Raw genomic sequence first — 18861 nt, forward strand, 5'->3', positions numbered from 1 at the left:
CCTCTTCAACAAGCTTACCCAACTCAAGCAAAGCTACAAGTCCGTTGAGGAGTACTACAAGGAGATGCACATGACCATGATGAGTGCAAATGTGGACGAGCGAGAAGAGCAAACAATGGCAAGATTCTTGAATGGATTGAACATTCCCGTCAAGAGGATAGTGGAATTCTTGCCTTACACCAACATGGTTGAATTGCTTCATCAAGCTACAAGAGCCGAGCGCCAAGTGCGAGAAGACATAACAAGTGCCAAAACAAAGTCCTTCTTCGCCGCAAGAAATGCAACAAATACCTCCTCAAGCATCAAGAACACAAGTGCTATCGCTCCCAAGGATCCTCCTAAGCAAATGAAGAGTGCCTTCAAGACAACAAGCTTCAAGCCGGATCAATCAACTATGTCCTCCAAAGCTTCCACGGGATCTAGTAACATCACTTGCTTCAAGTGTGGAGCTCAAGGACATAAATCTTTTGAATGCAAGAACACAAGAGTTATGATAACTCGAGATGATGGAGATGTGGAGTACTTGAGTGAAGGCGAATATGAAGCCTTGGTACAAGCCGCAACCAATCATGAAGATGATGACTTATAAGACCAAGAGCAAGTCCTATGTGTGCATGATGCAAGCCCGTCCCTTGTGGTGACCAAAGTGTTGACAACCCATGCACTTCCCAATGAAGATCAAAGGTGCAACATCTTCGAAACAAGAGCCGGAATCAATGGCAAGTCAATAAAGGTTATCATCGATGGAGGGAGTTGCCACAATCTTGCAAGCACCGAACTATGCTCCAAGCTCAACCTCACACTACGGAAACACCCCCATCCTTACCATGTGCAATGGCTAAGTGACAATGGAAATGTCAAGATACAACACACCGTCTCCGTATCCTTCAAGATTGGCGCCTATGAAGACACCGTTGATTGTGATGTAGTGCCCATGACGGTGTGCCACATGCTACTTGGTCGCCCTTGGCAATATGACAAAAGAGCAAGCCATGATGGCTACACAAATTCCTATAGCTTCAAGGTCGGCGACAAGACATTCATCCTACGCCCCATGACTCCTAGCCAAGTAATTGCGGACAATGCAAAGGCTTTAGCGAGGGCTAAGGAAGCTACCATCACTAGTGAGATGAGTGGTGAGAGAGTGACCCACCAAAAGGAAAGTGAGCGCCACAAGCCATATATGAGTGAGATGAAGAGTGTCCTCATAGCTACCAAGAGTGAGATGAGAGAATTGCACCACAACCCATCCACCATATTGCACTACGTGCTCATTTGCAAGGGGCCATCTTCGGAGACTAACAACTTAACAACACTTCCTTCGTCTTTGTTGTCTCTTTTGAAGGAGTTCCAAGATGTCTTCCCCGACGAGCTTCCTCATGGACTACCACCGCTTCGAGGGATTGAGCACCGCATCGACCTCATACCCGGCGCTCCTCTACCAAACCGCGCCGCCTACCGCACCAACCCCGAAGACACAAAGGAGATTCAATGCCAAATACAAGACCTCCTCGAAAAAGGGTATGTTCGTGAAAGCTTAAGCCCTTGTGCGGTTCCCGTGATTCTTGTGCCTAAACCGGATGAGACGCAACGGATGTGTATGGATTATCGCCCCATCAATGCCATCACCGTCCGTTACCGCCATCCCATTCCGCGTTTAGATGACATGCTTGATGAACTTAGTGGTGCCACGATTTTCTCTAAGATTGATTTGCGTAGTGGTTACCATCAAATCCGCATGGCTATTGGTGATGAATGGAAAACGGCATTCAAGACCAAACTCGGTCTCTATGAATGGCTCGTTATGCCTTTCGGTCTTTCCAATGCTCCTTCTACTTTCATGCGCCTCATGAATCACATCTTGCGCCCTCTCATTGGCAAGAGCGTGGTTGTCTACTTCGATGATATTCTTATTTATAGCAAAAACCTCGAGGACCATGTGCAACATGTGAGAGAAGTTTTGTGCATCTTGCGACATGAAAAGCTTTATGCTAACCTCCCTAAATGCACATTTGCTCAAAACAAATTGGTTTTTCTTGGCTTTGTGGTTTCCGCTAATGGTATTGAAGTTGATTCTTCTAAGGTGGAGGCCATCCACAATTGGCCCACTCCTACCAATGTTGCTCAAGTCCGAAGTTTCCATGGACTTGCCGGTTTCTACCACCGCTTTGTGAAAGATTTTAGCACCATTGCTTGTCCTTTGAATGAGCTTACCAAAAAGAATGTTCCGTTTGTTTGGGGCAAGGCCCAACAAAATGCTTTTGATGAGTTGAAGAAACGCCTTACCGAGGCACCACTCCTTGTTCTTCCAAACTTTTCCAAAACTTTTGAGATTGAGTGCGATGCAAGTGGACTCGGTATTGGTGGAGTGCTTATGCAAGATGGAAAACCCGTGGCATACTATAGCGAGAAGTTAGACGGCGCACGCCTCAACTATCCTATATATGACAAGGAACTTTACGCTTTGGTTCGTGTTCTTGAAGTTTGGCAACACTATCTTTGGCCAAAAGAGTTTATTATCCACTCCGACCATGAATCTTTGAAATATTTGAAAAGTCAACACAATTTGAACAAAAGACATGCAAAGTGGGTTGAGTTCATTGAGTCCTTTCCATATGTGATCAAATACAAGAAGGGCAAGGACAATGTTGTGGCGGATGCTCTTTCCCGCAAACTCACCCTCTTACTCACCCGCTTGGATATTAGTGTTTTGGGTCTTGATGAAATCAAAGATTTATATGCTTCCGATGCTTTCTTTGGCCCAATCTTTGCAAAGTGTTCTAGTGAGAAGGGCATCGATGATTTCTATTTGCACCAAGGATTCTTGTTCAAGGGCAACAAACTTTGTATTCCTATGTCTTCGCTTCGCCTTTTGCTCTTACAAGAATCGCATGGTGGTGGTCTTATGGGACACTTTGGAAGAGAGAAGACATATGCCATGCTCTCCACTCACTATTATTGGCCAAGAATGTACCGCGACGTGGAGCGCCTTTGCCGACGGTGTACAACATGCTTACAAGCTAAGTCTACCTCCAACCCTTATGGTCTTTACACTCCATTGCCTATTCCATATGCACCATGGATCGATATTAGCATGGATTTCGTTCTAGGCTTGCCTCGCACTAAGCATGGTAATGATTCTATATTTGTGGTAGTGGATAGATTCTCTAAGATGGCTCATTTCATATCTTGCCATAAGAGCGACGATGCTTCACACATTGCTTCATTATTTTTCAGGGAAATTGTTCGCCTACATGGAGTACCGCAAAGCATTGTGTCGGATCGAGACGTCAAGTTCATGAGTTATCTTTGGAAGTCGCTCATGGCAAAGTTTGGAGTGAAGCTCTTATTCTCATCATCCTCGCACCCGCAAACGGACGGCCAAACGGAAGTGGTCAATAGAAGCCTATCCTCTCTTCTACGCATCCTCGTGAAGAAAAACTTGAAGTCATGGGAAGAGTGCCTTCCACACGCGGAGTACGCCTACAACCGCGCCATGCACTCGACAACATCAAGGAGTCCCTTCATGGTCGTCTACGGGTTTGAGCCGCTCACGGCACTCGACATACTACCACTTCCACTTCATGAGCGGACAAACATGGACTTCGACAAGCGCACCGCCGCCGTGAAGAAGCTACATGAAGATACAAGGGCAACAATCGAGCAACAAGTTCTTCGTCAAGCAACACGCCTCAACATGAAGAAAAAGGCACGGATCTTCAACGAAGGGGACCTAGCGTGGATACATCTTCGCAAGGACCGTTTCCCTCAAGAAAGAAACTCCAAGCTCAAGCCCCGAGGTGATGGTCCCTTCAAGGTCCTCAAGCGAATCAACGACAACGCCTACGTCATCGACATACCAACATCCAAGTACTTGGTGAGCAACACATTCAATGTGTCCGACCTCTCGCCATACCATGGAGATGAAGAGACGTTAGAGTCGAGGACGACTCTTTCCCAAGGGGGGGGGGGGGAGATGATACGGGGTGGCCTTCGGACACCACCGCCTCAAGACCGACAAGCCCTCCTCGTGGTCCAATGACACGAGCTCGAGCCCAAGCCCTACGCCAAGAGGTGAATTCGCTCCTCTCCACGTACTCCTTTGACACCCCTTTGGATGGCTTGCTACTTCATGCCAATACCCTATGTTCAATCAGGTACATCGACCAAGAAGCGAGCCATGAAGACCAAGCCAATGGAGAGAGAGCTGGAAATGACGAAGTTGGAGCTACAGCTGCCAGGCCGGAACTTCCGCCCTCCAGGACCGGAACTTCCGCCCAGATGCCTTCCAGATTCCCTCCAGATGCCTTCCAGCGCCCAGAAGACAGGATCAGGCCGGAACTTCCGCCCCGAGGGACCGGAACTTCCGCCCACCGGAACTTCCGCCCAAGTTCCGCTCAAGTTCCGAAAGTCGGCGAAAACCATACTGGATGTTACTGCGGGACAATGGCGCAATTCCGGAACAAGACCGGAACTTGGCCGGAACTTCCCCCGACCGGAACTTCCGCCCGTCCGCACCGGAACTTCCGCCCTCGGCCGGAACTTCCGCCCAAGTTGACCGGAACTTCCGCCCCATCGAACTTCAGCACAACAGCACTTTTAGTTGTAACTTACTCCTTCGCCCCACCTACTATATATAGCCTAGTTGGCTCAGATCTGAGATTTAGACTTGATGTAAGAGAAAACCTGAGCTATGCTCCTTCCCGCGGGAAACCCTTCTAGATCTACGAATCTACGAAGTTATCTACTCTTCTAGGCGATTGATCTCTTCCATTCTAGGAATTCTAGTGTTTTGGATCTTTTGCTTTTGCAATTCTATCTATTTGCACTCTTTTCCTCTTTGGAACTCTATTGATTGCTATTGCCAACCTTTTGTGAGGGATTCTACTCCTTGTGGGTCTTTTTCTTGCAATTCCGTTGGGTTGGTGTATTGGGCCAACGAAGAACAACCGGTTGTGTGTGTGTGTTGCGTTTGTATCTTCGATTCACCCCGCCATCCACCCACGTTCTTCGTGTTCATCCACCTCCCCCACGAATCCCATCCAAATCCGTGAAGATCGGGCACATCCAAGGACTTAGTCCACATCAGATATGGTTCAAATTACCACATTTTTCTAGTTTTCAACACCTTGTCCAAAAAAATCAATGAAATAATAGATGTGGAGTTTTGATGCTCCCAAATTAAGCAATTTCCAAGTGTTGGAGATCAACTGGAGCCAATGGATGCTAACAGGGATAAGAGCCCATAGGAGAAATCAAACATGTGAAGGTTAAACAAAATAATTCATCAACTCAAGTGGAGATATCCACCTCAAACCAAGTTGAAGCACTCCAAGCGAGGATGTAAACCTGCCATCTAGTGATCAAGTCAATTAAGTTAAAGTAAAATAACCATCTCCACCACATCACGAAGTGCATCATCCTAAGTTAAGAAAAAGGTCAAGCAATAAAGTCTCCCCATGTCCCCACCGATAGCACACTTGGTGACATGAGGAAGGGAACTCAAACTCGATCATATCTTATATTTCATACCATTGTGTGACGCGTGGGGAGAAATTCGTGGGCATATGACTCACTTACAATGGACCATATTCCGTGTGGAGATACATTCTTACAAAGTGGCATAAAAGTGTGCCCTATTTAAACCCATCTAATGAAAGTATCATCAAACCCCCTGATAGCAAGTGCATGAACATTCCAGAGTGCACAAGATCACATATATTTGGGAGGTCCTACTAGCGAGGATCCCTCTAGCAGTAACTCAGCAGTAGATTAACGAGAAAAAATCATGGGAAACAGACACAAGTCGGAAATAGTTTATGCCATCTCTATAGAGTATATGTAGATTCTGATCATATCTTATTCTCGTTGATCATGGCCTAATTATTATGAGTTGAGGTTCTAGTGTGTGTGTGGTGCGGACATCATCAAACTTATCCAAATTTTAATGTATACCCCTTAAAGAACGTATATTTTATTTGTTATATTTTTGATATTTTTTTCCTTTTCTAGACACCTCCATGCTAGCTAGTGCAAACAAAGCTGGGTGTGGTAGCACGCACAGATCCTCCAGTGAGTAACATGGATCGGATAAATAAAGCAGCTAACAGAACACACCACCACAATCTACTTTAATTTCTTTCCATCAATCCAAGTGAAGTTGCATGTGCAAGGTTGTACTTCATAATAACCAAACACATACTAGGATGCACCTAAAAGACATGAGCCAATTCCGATTCAGTTTCATAATCTCTAACTACACCCACAGTCCATGGACAAGTGTATCAACTGGTTTACCTAACATACAAGATTAATTGATCGGTCCACATTACTATTAATTTGGGTATCTTCTGATTTCACAATCATTTTATGAAACAACAGAGATATGTTTTGTTGGTGTTCAAAATTGAGCGTAACAAATATTTGGTTGTAGTCAAATGTTTGAATAATTGCTAAATTCTTAGCATGTGTATGTAAATCTTGCTTAGTATGTTACACTATTGTAAAGAAAATCTTGACCAACAAGCCAATCAAGCATTTGATATTTTCCCTGGGTACAAAACTAGCTTCAACGTTGGTGTTGTTTATACTTTCTTAAATTACATTGTGTAGTGTTTCCAAGACATACCAACTTACTTTATGAGCTTATTTCGACTATGTAAGAATATGTTCAAGAAGAACACAAATTGTATGGCTTGTTTCTGGCGGGGTGGAGATGAGAAGAAAAGAAAGATACATTAGAAGAAGTCATGGAGAATATTGCCATACCAAAAGAAGATTGGGTATGATATTTAGAGATTTCCAACTATTGAATTAATCAGCTCTATTGAACCGAGAGTGGTGGATGTTAACGCAATCATACTTGCTTTGTGTGAGGGTTCTTTGGAGCAAGTATTTCCATGGTCTGATTTGATGCCAACGGGGATGAAACGACTTCTCATGTTCTAATGTTATATATTGCATGGAAGGGAAGCATTGAAAAACGCCTAATTAAGTTGGTAGTTGATGGATCCTCTATTTGCGCATGGAAGGACACACTGATACCATGGAATCGAAGCATGAGACCTTTTGTTAGGTTTTCAGCGGCTAATGTAACAATGGTACAAGAGCTGAGTGATGAAGAGTTGGTGTTATGGGATAAAGAAAAAAATAGAAGAAACTTCATTAGCCTAATTTCCTTAGCCATATGCAGTATTCTTAGTGGAAGATTAATTTGTTGAGGATGCCTACGCATGATCACAAAAGAACAAATAAATTGTTGTTGATGATGTCTACGCATGATCATAAAAGAAGAGATAAACTGATTGCATCGCTCTGACAAATAAATGAATGGTGATCTAACTATAGAGCGAGGCCAATTTGTTTTGGAAGAATATTTGGAAACCTTTTGTTCCACTCCAAGGTTTGGGAATTTTGGTGAACTGACCAACAAAATTGTACAAGTACTAAAGAATAAATGCACGGAAAAATACCCTTTTGTACAACATGTGGGGCTGAACATGAATCGATGTCTTATGTGTTCTTCTAGTCCATCGGGGTACCAACTCTTCTTCTAAACTCATGGTGGACATGTTTGGTCGAATGGTTTTGAGTTATCAAGGAAGAAGCATGTGTTATTTTATGTGGGTGTTGAGTTTGTGGACGGACATTAATGTGTTTTCCATGGAGAAAAAAGAAGATTGGTGATTGATTTTATTGGATGGGCCATGGAAACAATATGTGATCTTAAACTCAATGATAAGAAGCAAGTCAAATAGTTGCGGGTGAAAGCTAGATGGAAGATTTCTAGACAAGGGATCATCAAAATTAGGGGTGCAACTGGAAAACGAGTCGACATGGTCATGTTGCACCATGTGCACCTTGAGCATGTTAGGTCGATTGTGTCACTGACTGAGTATAAGCACTATCTCCTTAAGTATTTTCGAAGGTCAAGAATATTGATTGAATGCAGTGCTTCAACGTAGCTCCGTCCCTGATCAAGATCAAAATTGGGGTTAGGTCCAAAGACAACGTAAAACATGGAGTAACTAGCCCACTTGTCGAGGATTTGCATGATTAGAGCTCAAGCCTTGTGGTACGAAAATGCAGTTCCGTGTAATCATAGAGGCACAAGCCGCCTTTGGAAACGGTGCCCGACTAGCTATTAAACGAGGCCGCCAATGGATAAAGACACAGACGAATGCCGAGGAGGCGACTAGTCCGATGGATTCAAGCAACGGGAGCTTAGGATTTGTCAGCATTTGCCCGGATATTAACATGTGACAGTGTTTTTACAATGTTAAATCTTTCTTACGCACATCCTTTCCAAGTTGGCATCCCAGTTAAGGATTGTAACCCTATTGGTAAAATGAAGCTCCTGAATTCAAAGAAATAAAACATAAAACCCTGAAAAATCCATAAATTGTACATCACCAGCTTTTTAGAAACTAAAATTAATAATAAAAAATTAGCAAAAACTCGCGAGGTCGTCTTCAACTCCTCGTTTAGTCCACCACAAATCTCGACTTTGCCCCCCAATCGCTCCCCGCGGCGGCCAGTTCAATTCCCTCCGCCGGCGGCGAGATGTCCTTCTTCTTCCGAGCGGCGTCGCGTCCCCGTCAGCCGCAGCAGGAGCTAGTGCGCTCCATCAAGGACTCCCTCCTCGCGCTCGACACCAAGACCGGCGCCAAGGTACTGCTCCCCTCCCTCGCGTCTCTACCTTCGGTGACCATTTCCGTCCACTTCTTGGCCCGATCCGCGCATATCCAAAATGGGAACGATGGTCAGACGGATCCTACTGTCTGCTCACGCGATCGGGCTGTTCATGTAGGGGACTGGGATTTGGTCGGAGCTTCGCCTTAGCAGCCTAAACCATCGTGCAAGTACCTAGCTTGGTAGGAAACGTAATTGCCACTGGTTTGTGTGGCTCTGCCATCCTGGGATGGAAGGATTGGTTTGTCGTTCAAAGCTTCAGAAAGAACTATCAGTGCTGAGAATGTGTTTACCAGAGGAGTGCTCATTTCGCCCCAATGGTGGTGGCCACAGAGGCATATCCATGTTGGGCTGGATCTAATTCAAGAACTAACTTATCCTCGATTCTGGATCTGCCTGATAAGGAAATAGCTCACTGCACCACTTTGTTCTAGAAGTCCGTTAAAAGGGTTACACCGTGTATCTGCAAATAAGGGATTATGCCGGAATTAGCTTCGTTATTAAATTGGCACCAGTTTATAAGTACAAAAAGTGCGCACGTCGCATTGATTGTAATTATAAACATGAATTTTGTGCCTGCGTTCTTTTAACAGTGTCCGTATACAAGTGGGGTGCGAACTAGAGGCACATTTGTAGCCTGTCATTACAATAGGAATGTTTGCTTGTTTGATTTACTCTTTTTTGTTTTTCGTGACTATTGTGTACTCATGTATATAATTATTTAACACACACAACACAATGGATACAGATCACTGGTTGCTCATATACTACGCTTTCTCTTATCAGGCTCTCGAAGATGTTGAGAAAAATATATTCACCTTGCGACAAACACTTTCTGGTGATGGAGAAGTTGAACCAAACCAGGAGCAGGTTTTACAGATAGCCCTTGAAATCTGCAAGGAGGATGTACTTTCTCTCTTTGTTCAGAATCTGCCTTCCTTGGGTTGGGAGGTATGTCATTCATCAATTGAAAGTGATGTCATTTTTGCTAGGGTATTAGACACATTACTTTTAATTGCAGGGTAGAAAGGATCTTGTCCACTGCTGGTGCATTTTGTTGAGGCAGAAGGTGGATGAAAGTTACTGCTGCGTGCAGTATATCGAAAATCATGTTGATCTTCTGGATTTCCTTGTTGTTTGGTAAGGCCTATTGCTGATTTCTTGATACACTTTGAACAGGTTGATTGGTTTATTACCACCATTTGGAAGCTATCTATATGTTGCTTGTAGTTGAATGCTTCATGTTACTTCGCTTTCCTTCTAGCCCCATCATTATCTTCCTGAATTGTTGTTGTGTTTGGCCATGAATTTCTGCTAGTCAGTAGCCCTTGGTTCCTTCAGTTGTTTAGTTGGTGCCTTTTCAATATATTTGCTCGCCTATACTTCCATTATTCTTGTATTTGTTCATGTCTGTAGTATATGCAACTGTAATAATTTTTTGCTTGATTGGTTAACTATGTTGTGCCAGCTACAATAACCTGGAGGTTGCATTGAACTGTGGAAACATGTTACGAGAATGTATAAAGTATCCTGCACTTGCCAAGTAAGGCTTCAAAGTCTCTGTTTAACTATTTATTTCTATTTCTCAGTGTTATTAGGGGCTATCGCTGGCTTGAATTAACATATGTTGTCCAACATATATGCCTTGAAGAGAAATTGTGTTCATATTTTCGACTGTTTCTCGATAGAAATTATGTACATCATGTAGTAACATAATTCATTAATTTGACATATGGTGGCACTGAACCAAGGGAAAGAAAAGATTTGCAAAAGTTAGTTCCCCTTTCCCCAGTTGATTCCACACTAAATTAACACTGGTTAGCTTGACAAGCATTATTTGGCTGTTCAATTTGAATCAGTCTTTCCTTCAGTTCAACCCTTGAACTGTAATAATATACCAGCAGTAGCTTTGCTCATCAGATACGAGATGATTGCATAAACCAGCTACATAATTGATTAATTTTTACATGCATTTTGATTTTGTAGTGCTCTTTCAGATATATATTGGCGTCAAGTAGCTTTGAGTTGTTTTTCCAGTATGTTGAGTTGCCAAACTTTGATATTGCTTCTGATGCTCTGAATACCTTCAAGGTAAATCCAACTTTGTTAATTTGGTACTACCTCTATTCCAAAATGTAAGCCTTTTTAGAAAGCTAGCTTTCTAAAAAGGATTATATCTCGGAACAGGTAGTATTTATGTTATACATTCATTGGAATTTATGCTATGTTCTTCACGATTGATATTTTTTACAAGGATTTTGCAGGATTTGCTCACAAGACATGAAGATGCAGTTTCTGAGTTTCTCATTTCCCATTATGAACAGGTAGATGAGAACGATATCTTTTCTTTCTGAAATGAGTGAATTCCACCATGTTCATGTTAACAAAATTAGATGTTCTTCTATCGACTTATCCACATTTTGTATTATTTTGATTATGTAAATTTGTACAGTTCTTTGAACTCTACAAAAGGCTTTTAACTTCAGATAATTATGTGACAAGAAGACAATCAGTGAAGGTTAGTCTATTTTAAGTCACTCCAGTAACATTTGTTGTTGAGCAGTGAAAATTTACCTAAAATGTGTTTTGCATGTCAGTTTCTTTCAGAATTTCTGTTGGAGGCGCCGAATGCTCAGATAATGAAGCGGTACATTTTGGAAGTTCGTTACTTAAACATTATGATTGGTCTACTGAAGGTATTAAATTGTTGATTATATATTTCCGGGTTCCACATTTAAAAATTATCATGCACTTACAGCTTACTTTTAGCAATGGTGGATAGTGGTACTAGTATGAGAAAGGAGAAACACAAGTTCCGTATTACTAGCTGGCCAACCCCCAAGATAATCAAAACTGTTCCCCTGCAATTGTTCTTTGGTGGCTACTAGTGGTCGAGAGCTGGATGTTTTTTCTGTTTCTAACTATGATAGATGGCTTCATTTTTCTGTCTAGCTGATAGAAGGGTGATATATTGTAACTGTCAGTTTTGTGCCCTCCAGCTAATTATGTGCTGTTTGGGGAACATGCTTATTATCTCGAAAGTGTTGAAGCAATGCTGCTTTTCCAATATGGAAATTGTTCTTATAGACACGCTCCCAAGTCCCAAAGGAAACAGTGTTAAGTTTTTTTCTTCTGACGAGACAACTGAAAGATGCAATCAGTGAAGTAGTTGTAGATTCCTTTTGAGTTTCATGGCTAATCAGCTTTCTTTGGCTCAATTCCTATCCTTTCTTATTACCTATACTAAACTGAAGCTTTTGTAGGATTCAAGCAAAAATATCAGGATATGTGCCTTCCACATTTTTAAGGTATTACTGTATTTGTTTTTCAACTTTTGTACTTGTTTGATGTTGAGAATTTTTGCGACTGGATATGGTTAGTCAGTTATAACTTTATGAGCACATCTATTTTACCGGCGGTTCATTTTCATTGCATGGAATTAGGTGTTTGTTGCCAATCCAAACAAGCCTCGTGATATTATTCAAGTTTTGGTTGACAATCACAGAGAATTGTTGAAATTACTCCATGATCTTCCTGCAAGCAAAGGTACTTTTGCATTCTCTACTTCCAGCTAACCCTACAGGATTATCAGATTTTGTGCACTGACTAATGCGCGTAATGGAAGAACCAACCATGGCAGCTGTGACTTTAGTGTTAAAGAGGATTCCTTGATAAATTGTTGAGAAATGTATGCAAGCTGTGACACTTTGAGTGCATTCCTCTTAATAGGTGACGACGAACAATTTGATGAGGAGCGAGACTTAATTATCGAGGAAATCAAGAAGCTCGTGCGCTCAGCAGTATAGTCCCTTCTGAAAATCAGAATCATCCTTTCAAAGCTTAGTGGTCAAGAAAGGGAATCCCTTCCATTCTTATTTCGAAACCTCCTGTGTAATATGATACCCTGTACAGACCTGTTCAACATTTATCACTATACTTGAAACAGTTCGGTCAAAAAGTGAGTTCTTTCACAATAACATGAAGCATTTGCTGCATGCATATATGGATCAAATGAATTTACCGCACCATATTCGATATATTTCGTAATTTGTTTGTCGTTCTGTAGAAGTGAGTGCGCCGCTCCAGTGCGATAAACTGGGAAACGACCTGGAGAGAATGCCTGGCATTTTGAAGGTTTTGTTGTTTTATGTTTGTGAATAGTAATTCATAAGTTCATGTGTCGCCAGTATGAGATTCGGAGAGATTGGGCTAATGAAATATATCTCTGAAGAAGTGTGTCAAGCTGTGAATGAACAGCTACTGATTGCGTCTGACTCTTTGTAATCCGGCAGTTGTTGCCTACGTATGGTATACTTTCTTTTATACATTTTGACTTGACAAGAGGGGATGATAATTTACAGGAAGGAATCAATTGAATCCGACTAACATTCACACTGAGGTGGGAGGACTTGGATTTACTGAGCTGAGCTATGGAGTGGCCTTGTCCGGCGTCGGGTCGTCACAGCGGTCGGAAGATCACCGGCGCGCCGTGCTGCGGTTGGAGAATCATGAGCACTTGAGGCGCGTGCACGTATGAAGGCGACAGCCGGAATGTGAACCGCTGCAGCACGACGGCCAGGGCCATCTTGGCCTCCATCAGCGCCAGGTTCTGCCCGATGCATACCCGCTCGCCGCCTCCGAACGGCATGAACGCCATCTGGTGCCGCCGCAGCGGCCGGTCGTCGCCGAACCTCGCCGGGTTGAACTCCGCGGCGTCGGCGCCCCAGTGCTCCTCGTCGTGGTGCACTGCCAGGATGGGTATGAGCAGCTCCGTCCCCGCCGGCACCACGCACCCGCCCAGCTCCACGTCTTGCTTCGCCGTCCGCATCATCGCCACCGCCGGCGGGTACAGCCTCAGCGTCTCGTTCACGATCATTCCGAGCTGCATTGCACATTCCAGATGTTGGCGTTAGAATTTCATCTCAACTCTCGAGTATCCGATGTGATGTGAGGACTGTACGTACGGTTTTGAGCTTGGGGAGGTGGTCTTTAGTGGGGAGGTCATGGCGGCCGACGACGGCATGGACCTCCTGGCGGGCGCGTTCCTGCCACTCCGGGTGCATGGAGAGGGCGACGGTGGCCCAGGTGAGGAGGCTGGACAGCGTCTCCTTCCCAGCGAAGAAGAAGTTCTTGCTCTCCTCGATGATCTCCTCAGGCGTCATGGCCGGCGCCATGAAGCTCATGAAGTCCCTCATCCCGCCTTTGTCGTCGCCGTGATCGTCAGGCTTGGTCTGCTGCAGGTTGGCGATGAACGCGGCGAGGCCCTTGCTGATCTCTCTGACCAGGTGCCACACGCGCATGTTCCTCCTCAGCGGCAGGAAGCGGTACCCGGGGATGAACACCTTGCTGTGCGCGTCGGCGGCGAGGCCGGCGAGCTCGTCCTGGAGCTTGAAGACCACGCTGCCGTCCTCGTAGTTCCGGCGCCCGAACGTCGCGAACGTGATCACCTCCTGTGGCACGCGCTGGAACCACTCTGCCACGTCCACCTCCGCCTCGCCGGCATTGCCGGACGCGGCCACCACCGCGAGGTCGTCGAGCATGCGGCGCACGGTGTCGGCGACGAAGGGGAGGAGCCGCTTCAGGTTGTCGGTGTGGAACGCGGGGGAGAGGACGCGGCGGTGGCGGGACCAGGCGTCTCCGTGGAGGTTGCTGAGGCCGTAGCCCTCGAACTGGCAGATGAGCGGGTGCGCCTCGTACCGGTCGAAGTGCTCCGCGCGCGTCAGCAGCACCTCCCGGATCAGCTCCGGCGAGCTGATCGTCAGCCTCGCCTTGGTCCCGAACCAGATCAGATGCTTTGGACCTGTCAAGAGTACACCTTCAGAACTTCAATTTAGGCTTAATTACCCATTATTTGTAGTCCATGATCTTGCAAAGAAATCTAGACAATCTAGTGTTAGAAACAGTGCAATCGAATCAAAAATCATATTGTGATGTGTTTTTAGAGTAAACATTCTGTCATTTGTAAGAACATGTTAGCCAATGGTCTAGTCAAAACATTTGGACGGTCGGGATAAACCTTTGGAGTACTATGTTCGATCACGTCCACACCTCTTTGTCATCATTATCAGCGACAAGATTCCTAACTTCCATTAACTGAATTAAACTAACCACACCACTGAAACACAACGAGATCGAGGGAACTATCATCGGTTGCCGTGCTGTGCCGCAGGATTTAAACAGAGATAAATAAACTAATGACATCAACAACCAGAAGCACATTAAGCTGGATCCTGAACTGGCAATGCGCTGCCGATCATGCCCATACGCGGCACCAGAGGTTGTTTACCGCTTAATCTACTCGCATTATCATTGACCTGCATACATCGACAGCCTGGTGGAAAGATCGACCGATCCATCGATCATGGCAGCATCATCAGGTTTGACTTGAGAGGCCTAGCTTGCATGTTAATTTGTTGGCGCTTTCTTGTTCATTACTAGTGTCATTAACTAAAAATTTAAAGTGACGCAGGAAGCAAGTAGCAGCGGTAGGACCTAAAAAGTGAAACGGAGGAGGAGCTCACCTAATCAGGCAGGGAAATAGTTTAAAGTCTCAGTTCTTGTTCCTACTCGCAAAAGCATGGAAGCATGTCCCCTCCTTTCCTCCGGCCGGGTTCACGCGCCACTGTTCTAATCTAAACTAATTCAATTGTATATAGCCGTCGATTTAAATTAGTTGCAAATGCACGCGCTTTTGTTCCTTTTTTAACCAGTATATAATTTTTTAATTTCATGTACACTAAACTTTATTGGAATAGGAATTAATGTTGATTAATTAACCGGGTGGAAGAAAAAGAAGAAGAAGAAGAAGAAGAGCTCCTGACGTTTGCTTCAAGAAAAAGAAGAAGAAGAAGACAAAGAAGAAGAATCAGAATGTTAAGTACAAGCTAGCTGGTGCAATTGTAAGTGTTGTATGATCGATAGATATGCTAATTACCGTAGAGCTTCCTCCAATGGTGGTAGAAGGCGAGGACCCTGGGGAGGATGTCGTGGGAGTCCGGCGGCGCCATGGGCCGCGACGCGGCATCTATCATGAGCCTCACCAGCTCGATCGAGCTGCCGACGAAGAAGCGGTAGCCCGGACCGCGCACGCCCTGCCGCGCGAAGTGCCGCTCCAGCCGCCGGGGACGAAGCCACAGCGCCTCCGCCGCCGCGTGCGCGCACAGGCACGCCGCCCCCACCAGCACGGCGGCGGCCCAGCTCCACTGCCACGACCACGAACACGACGCCAACGGCAAAGGCCACATGGCGGCCGGCATGCGGTGGATAATGAGTAGTCTGTGCCTCGATCGGCGAGGCCACGGACGACGACGGCATGTATGCGGCGCCGTCTCGAGGTTTTTATACGCGCGCGGGTGGAGTCGCTGGGCGGCGGCTGAAGAATTTTTGGGGCGACTGCACCATTGGCTGCCGGGTGCTGACTTGATTAAGTTATTTGCGTATACTTTACTGGTTGAAATCCAGGTGTGTGCTATGGTTTTGATCAGATGGAGGTTTTGAAATGGTTTCAAGTTAACAGCTGCCGGTCAATGCTATTGCTACCTCACCTAGCTAGGTATATACTCTGATAATTTTCTATATCACGTGAAATTGACTAGACGGAGGCCCGGAATAAACCCGCCACATCACAAAAGAGTTTTCCACACTCGTCACCAACGATTCCGGAAACACGTACTACTATGAACGAAGCAAAAAAAACGTTGGAAGTGACTTAAGTTAGAAGTGTGAGGACCTTGGACCTGCCCCCGCTCGTGGTTCGGCGTTGTATTACGTTTTCTAAAATTATCCACAATAAACGTATTACCTCGGATTATAATTAATTGACTCAACATTATCTAGATATAAATGTAGCTAGATGTGTTTGTTAACTAGATACATCTATATACAAAGTTAAGTCATCTAATATCAATCGGAGGGAGTATTATAGGTAGTGTCATGTATGAAAAAAAGCTAATGGATCGGTATAATTAGTAACAAGAGATATCATAGCGGTATGATAGATAGATACCATATCATAGCACGTAAAAATCGAAAATAAATATTAAATAAATCTTGTACACATATTTGTATTGAGGTTTTACCGATTTCCTGTAGCCATCCCTCTGATCTTATTTAATTGACTTAAATTTAGTATAAAGTTGTACTGAATCCGAGCCAATTAAAAGAGACCGGAGAGAGTACTACGGAGTAGTTAACATGCATCCTTATCATATACTAGTATCATATGCATGAGATAATGCTCTATGATATTTTTCACTATGACTTATCTAAGTTAGAGTTGGTCAACCGGGCAGCAACGTTATGATGGCTATGGTGGTGTTGTGCGGGACAAGAATAAAGTGTACATGCCTCGTCGTCCACCTCGTCAGCGGTGATCTCACCGCTGGCGATGAGGGGAGCGGGGAATCGTTGATCTTATCCGATCTACGTGTGTTATAGCTTTGGTGTCCGAAAATTCAGATAACAATTCAAGGGTTCAATGAAGACGACTTCGGCTCTAGCGCGCTAGTCCGTAGGGATATGTGCACGCAGACTTCCCGACCGTCATCAACAACGTCAGGCTGGCTATGGTAGGAGAGCAACGGCAGCGGCACGTCGCTCTGGCGACGGTAGTGGTCGTTAGGTGACCCAAGAATGTCGACTATTTTTTTACTATGTTTGGGATTTCATGCACTTCCTGTGAACTTCTATCATAGATACAGATTTTTCTCGCAAAAAACATCTAACGATTTTGGAGTCTTCTAAAAACTAAGATAATTCTGAGTCATTTGAGAATCAGCAGAATAGAAAAACATTCTCTAAAAGAGACGGGTTTGGATTAGTAGCCGCCAACGCCAATGCATCCTTGTCAAGTGGCCCAATAGATCTTCACCGGTACCATATGTAATTGACGGACGATCGAAATAAATCTGCAACATCACACTGGTTTCACACGTTAGCATCACTTACGAAAACACGGCCATGAAAGGAAAGAAGAAGAAAAACATTCGCATAAGAGACGTCCTGGACCTAGAACGGTGATGGCTGCCTCGTCTACTGCAATTTTTTCTTCTGGTACCAGTAGTGCCAAGTGGAATAGACCAGGACCTTGAATAAATCCATGGCATGGCATCAGAAAATCACGTCACATCACAAAAGTTTCCGTAGTCGTCAAAATCGATTCTGGAAACAGGATCGAGAACAAGGAAAAAAGGTTCTACAATAGAGATGGTTTGGAATTAACAGCGGTCAACTGCAACCTGGTCAAGTACTCTAGGGATTTTCTACTGGTAGTACCGCATGAAATTATCAAAAGCATGGAATAAGTCTTCCGCATCATAAATTTTCCGCGGTCAATACCAAAGGGAGAAAATAAAGATGGTTAGCCATAGTGCTGGTATCTGCTAGTATCATACATATTGGTTCCACAAAAATATTGTTATGACAGCTAATTAAGACTAGTCATAGTGGGAAATGACACTAGTCTATGTTACTATCTTCATAGTGCATAACAAATTAGATGTACATTGGAAAGTGTGATGTTATGGTAACATACTAGTTATCACAACCGTCTTTTTCTTCATTTAATATCATGCAATGTCATTAATTTACCTAGTTGACAATGCATATAGCTCTATGTTGCTACCTTAGAGCATCTCCAGCCGCGCCCCCCCAAAAGCGTCCCCCAAAGGAATTTGAGGCGCGCCGGACAAAAAAAGTTTCCGGCCGCATGCCCCAAAGCCTCTTTTTGTCCAGCGCGGCCCAATACTTCAACGATCTTTGATGGTTATAGGGGTATCCAAAGTACAAACGTGATGGTTGTTTGTTATCCCAACCATTCTTCCCAGCCCCGATACCGATCAGGAAAGGGCTAATTTCTAACAAAGTTTTTCTCTTGTTGATTCCTTTCCTATTTCTAGGTGTAGTGCTTTTATCCCCTATACGGTGTCCGGCACCCCGAGCCCGTCCCCGCTACAAAGGGGACGCTCCGGGCACGCCGGACACAACGAAAAGCGAAGCGAGGAGTGGCGGGGCCGACGCGTCAACGGCACATTCAAGTTTAACCTAATTGTTGCCTACCTCGCGACGGTGCAGTTCCCGCAGAGGCGCAGCGAAGCGTCTCGTCGCGCCTAGCTCTGCGTGCCGGCATTAATGAGCGCCACCGCTCACCCGCCTCCCTCTGGCCTATAAAAA

At 44.6% G+C, this 18861-nt stretch overlaps 2 protein-coding genes across 2 annotated transcripts; one reads left to right on the forward strand and one right to left on the reverse strand.

The window, feature by feature from the left end:
• The first annotated feature begins 8496 nt into the window (after positions 1-8496).
• Positions 8497-12719, forward strand: LOC124678090 (calcium-binding protein 39-like). Its single transcript, XM_047214020.1, has 11 exons — positions 8497-8670; positions 9478-9642; positions 9713-9831; positions 10160-10234; positions 10689-10782; positions 10956-11015; positions 11144-11209; positions 11289-11387; positions 11955-11999; positions 12135-12237; positions 12421-12719. The coding sequence occupies exons 1-11, from the start codon at positions 8563-8565 to the stop codon at positions 12495-12497; spliced, it is 1011 nt and encodes a 336-aa protein (XP_047069976.1). The 5' UTR covers positions 8497-8562; the 3' UTR covers positions 12498-12719.
• Positions 12720-13150: 431 nt separating this feature from the next.
• LOC124669784 (cytochrome P450 734A5-like) lies at positions 13151-15698 on the reverse strand. The gene is made up of 4 exons (XM_047206328.1): positions 15626-15698; positions 13792-14491; position 13619; positions 13151-13573 (listed from the first exon to the last, which is right to left on the reverse strand). The coding sequence occupies exons 1-4, from the start codon at positions 15696-15698 to the stop codon at positions 13151-13153; spliced, it is 1197 nt and encodes a 398-aa protein (XP_047062284.1).
• Positions 15699-18861: the final 3163 nt, after the last annotated feature.

The sequence above is a fragment of the Lolium rigidum genome, chromosome 7, assembly GCF_022539505.1.
Source record: "Lolium rigidum isolate FL_2022 chromosome 7, APGP_CSIRO_Lrig_0.1, whole genome shotgun sequence".
Lineage (NCBI taxonomy): Eukaryota > Viridiplantae > Streptophyta > Magnoliopsida > Poales > Poaceae > Lolium > Lolium rigidum.

Coding starts and splice junctions, on each gene's coding strand:
- LOC124678090 (XM_047214020.1), top strand. CDS start 8,563: ATGTCCTTCTTCTTCCGAGCGGCGTCGCGTCCCCGTCAGCCGCAGCAG. Junction 8,671..9,477: donor ACACCAAGACCGGCGCCAAG/GTACTGCTCCCC, acceptor TTCTCTTATCAG/GCTCTCGAAGATGTTGAGAA. Junction 10,783..10,955: donor ATGCTCTGAATACCTTCAAG/GTAAATCCAACT, acceptor AGGATTTTGCAG/GATTTGCTCACAAGACATGA.
- LOC124669784 (XM_047206328.1), bottom strand. CDS start 15,698: ATGGCGCCGCCGGACTCCCACGACATCCTCCCCAGGGTCCTCGCCTTC. Junction 14,492..15,625: donor CCATTGGAGGAAGCTCTACG/GTAATTAGCATA, acceptor TACTCTTGACAG/GTCCAAAGCATCTGATCTGG.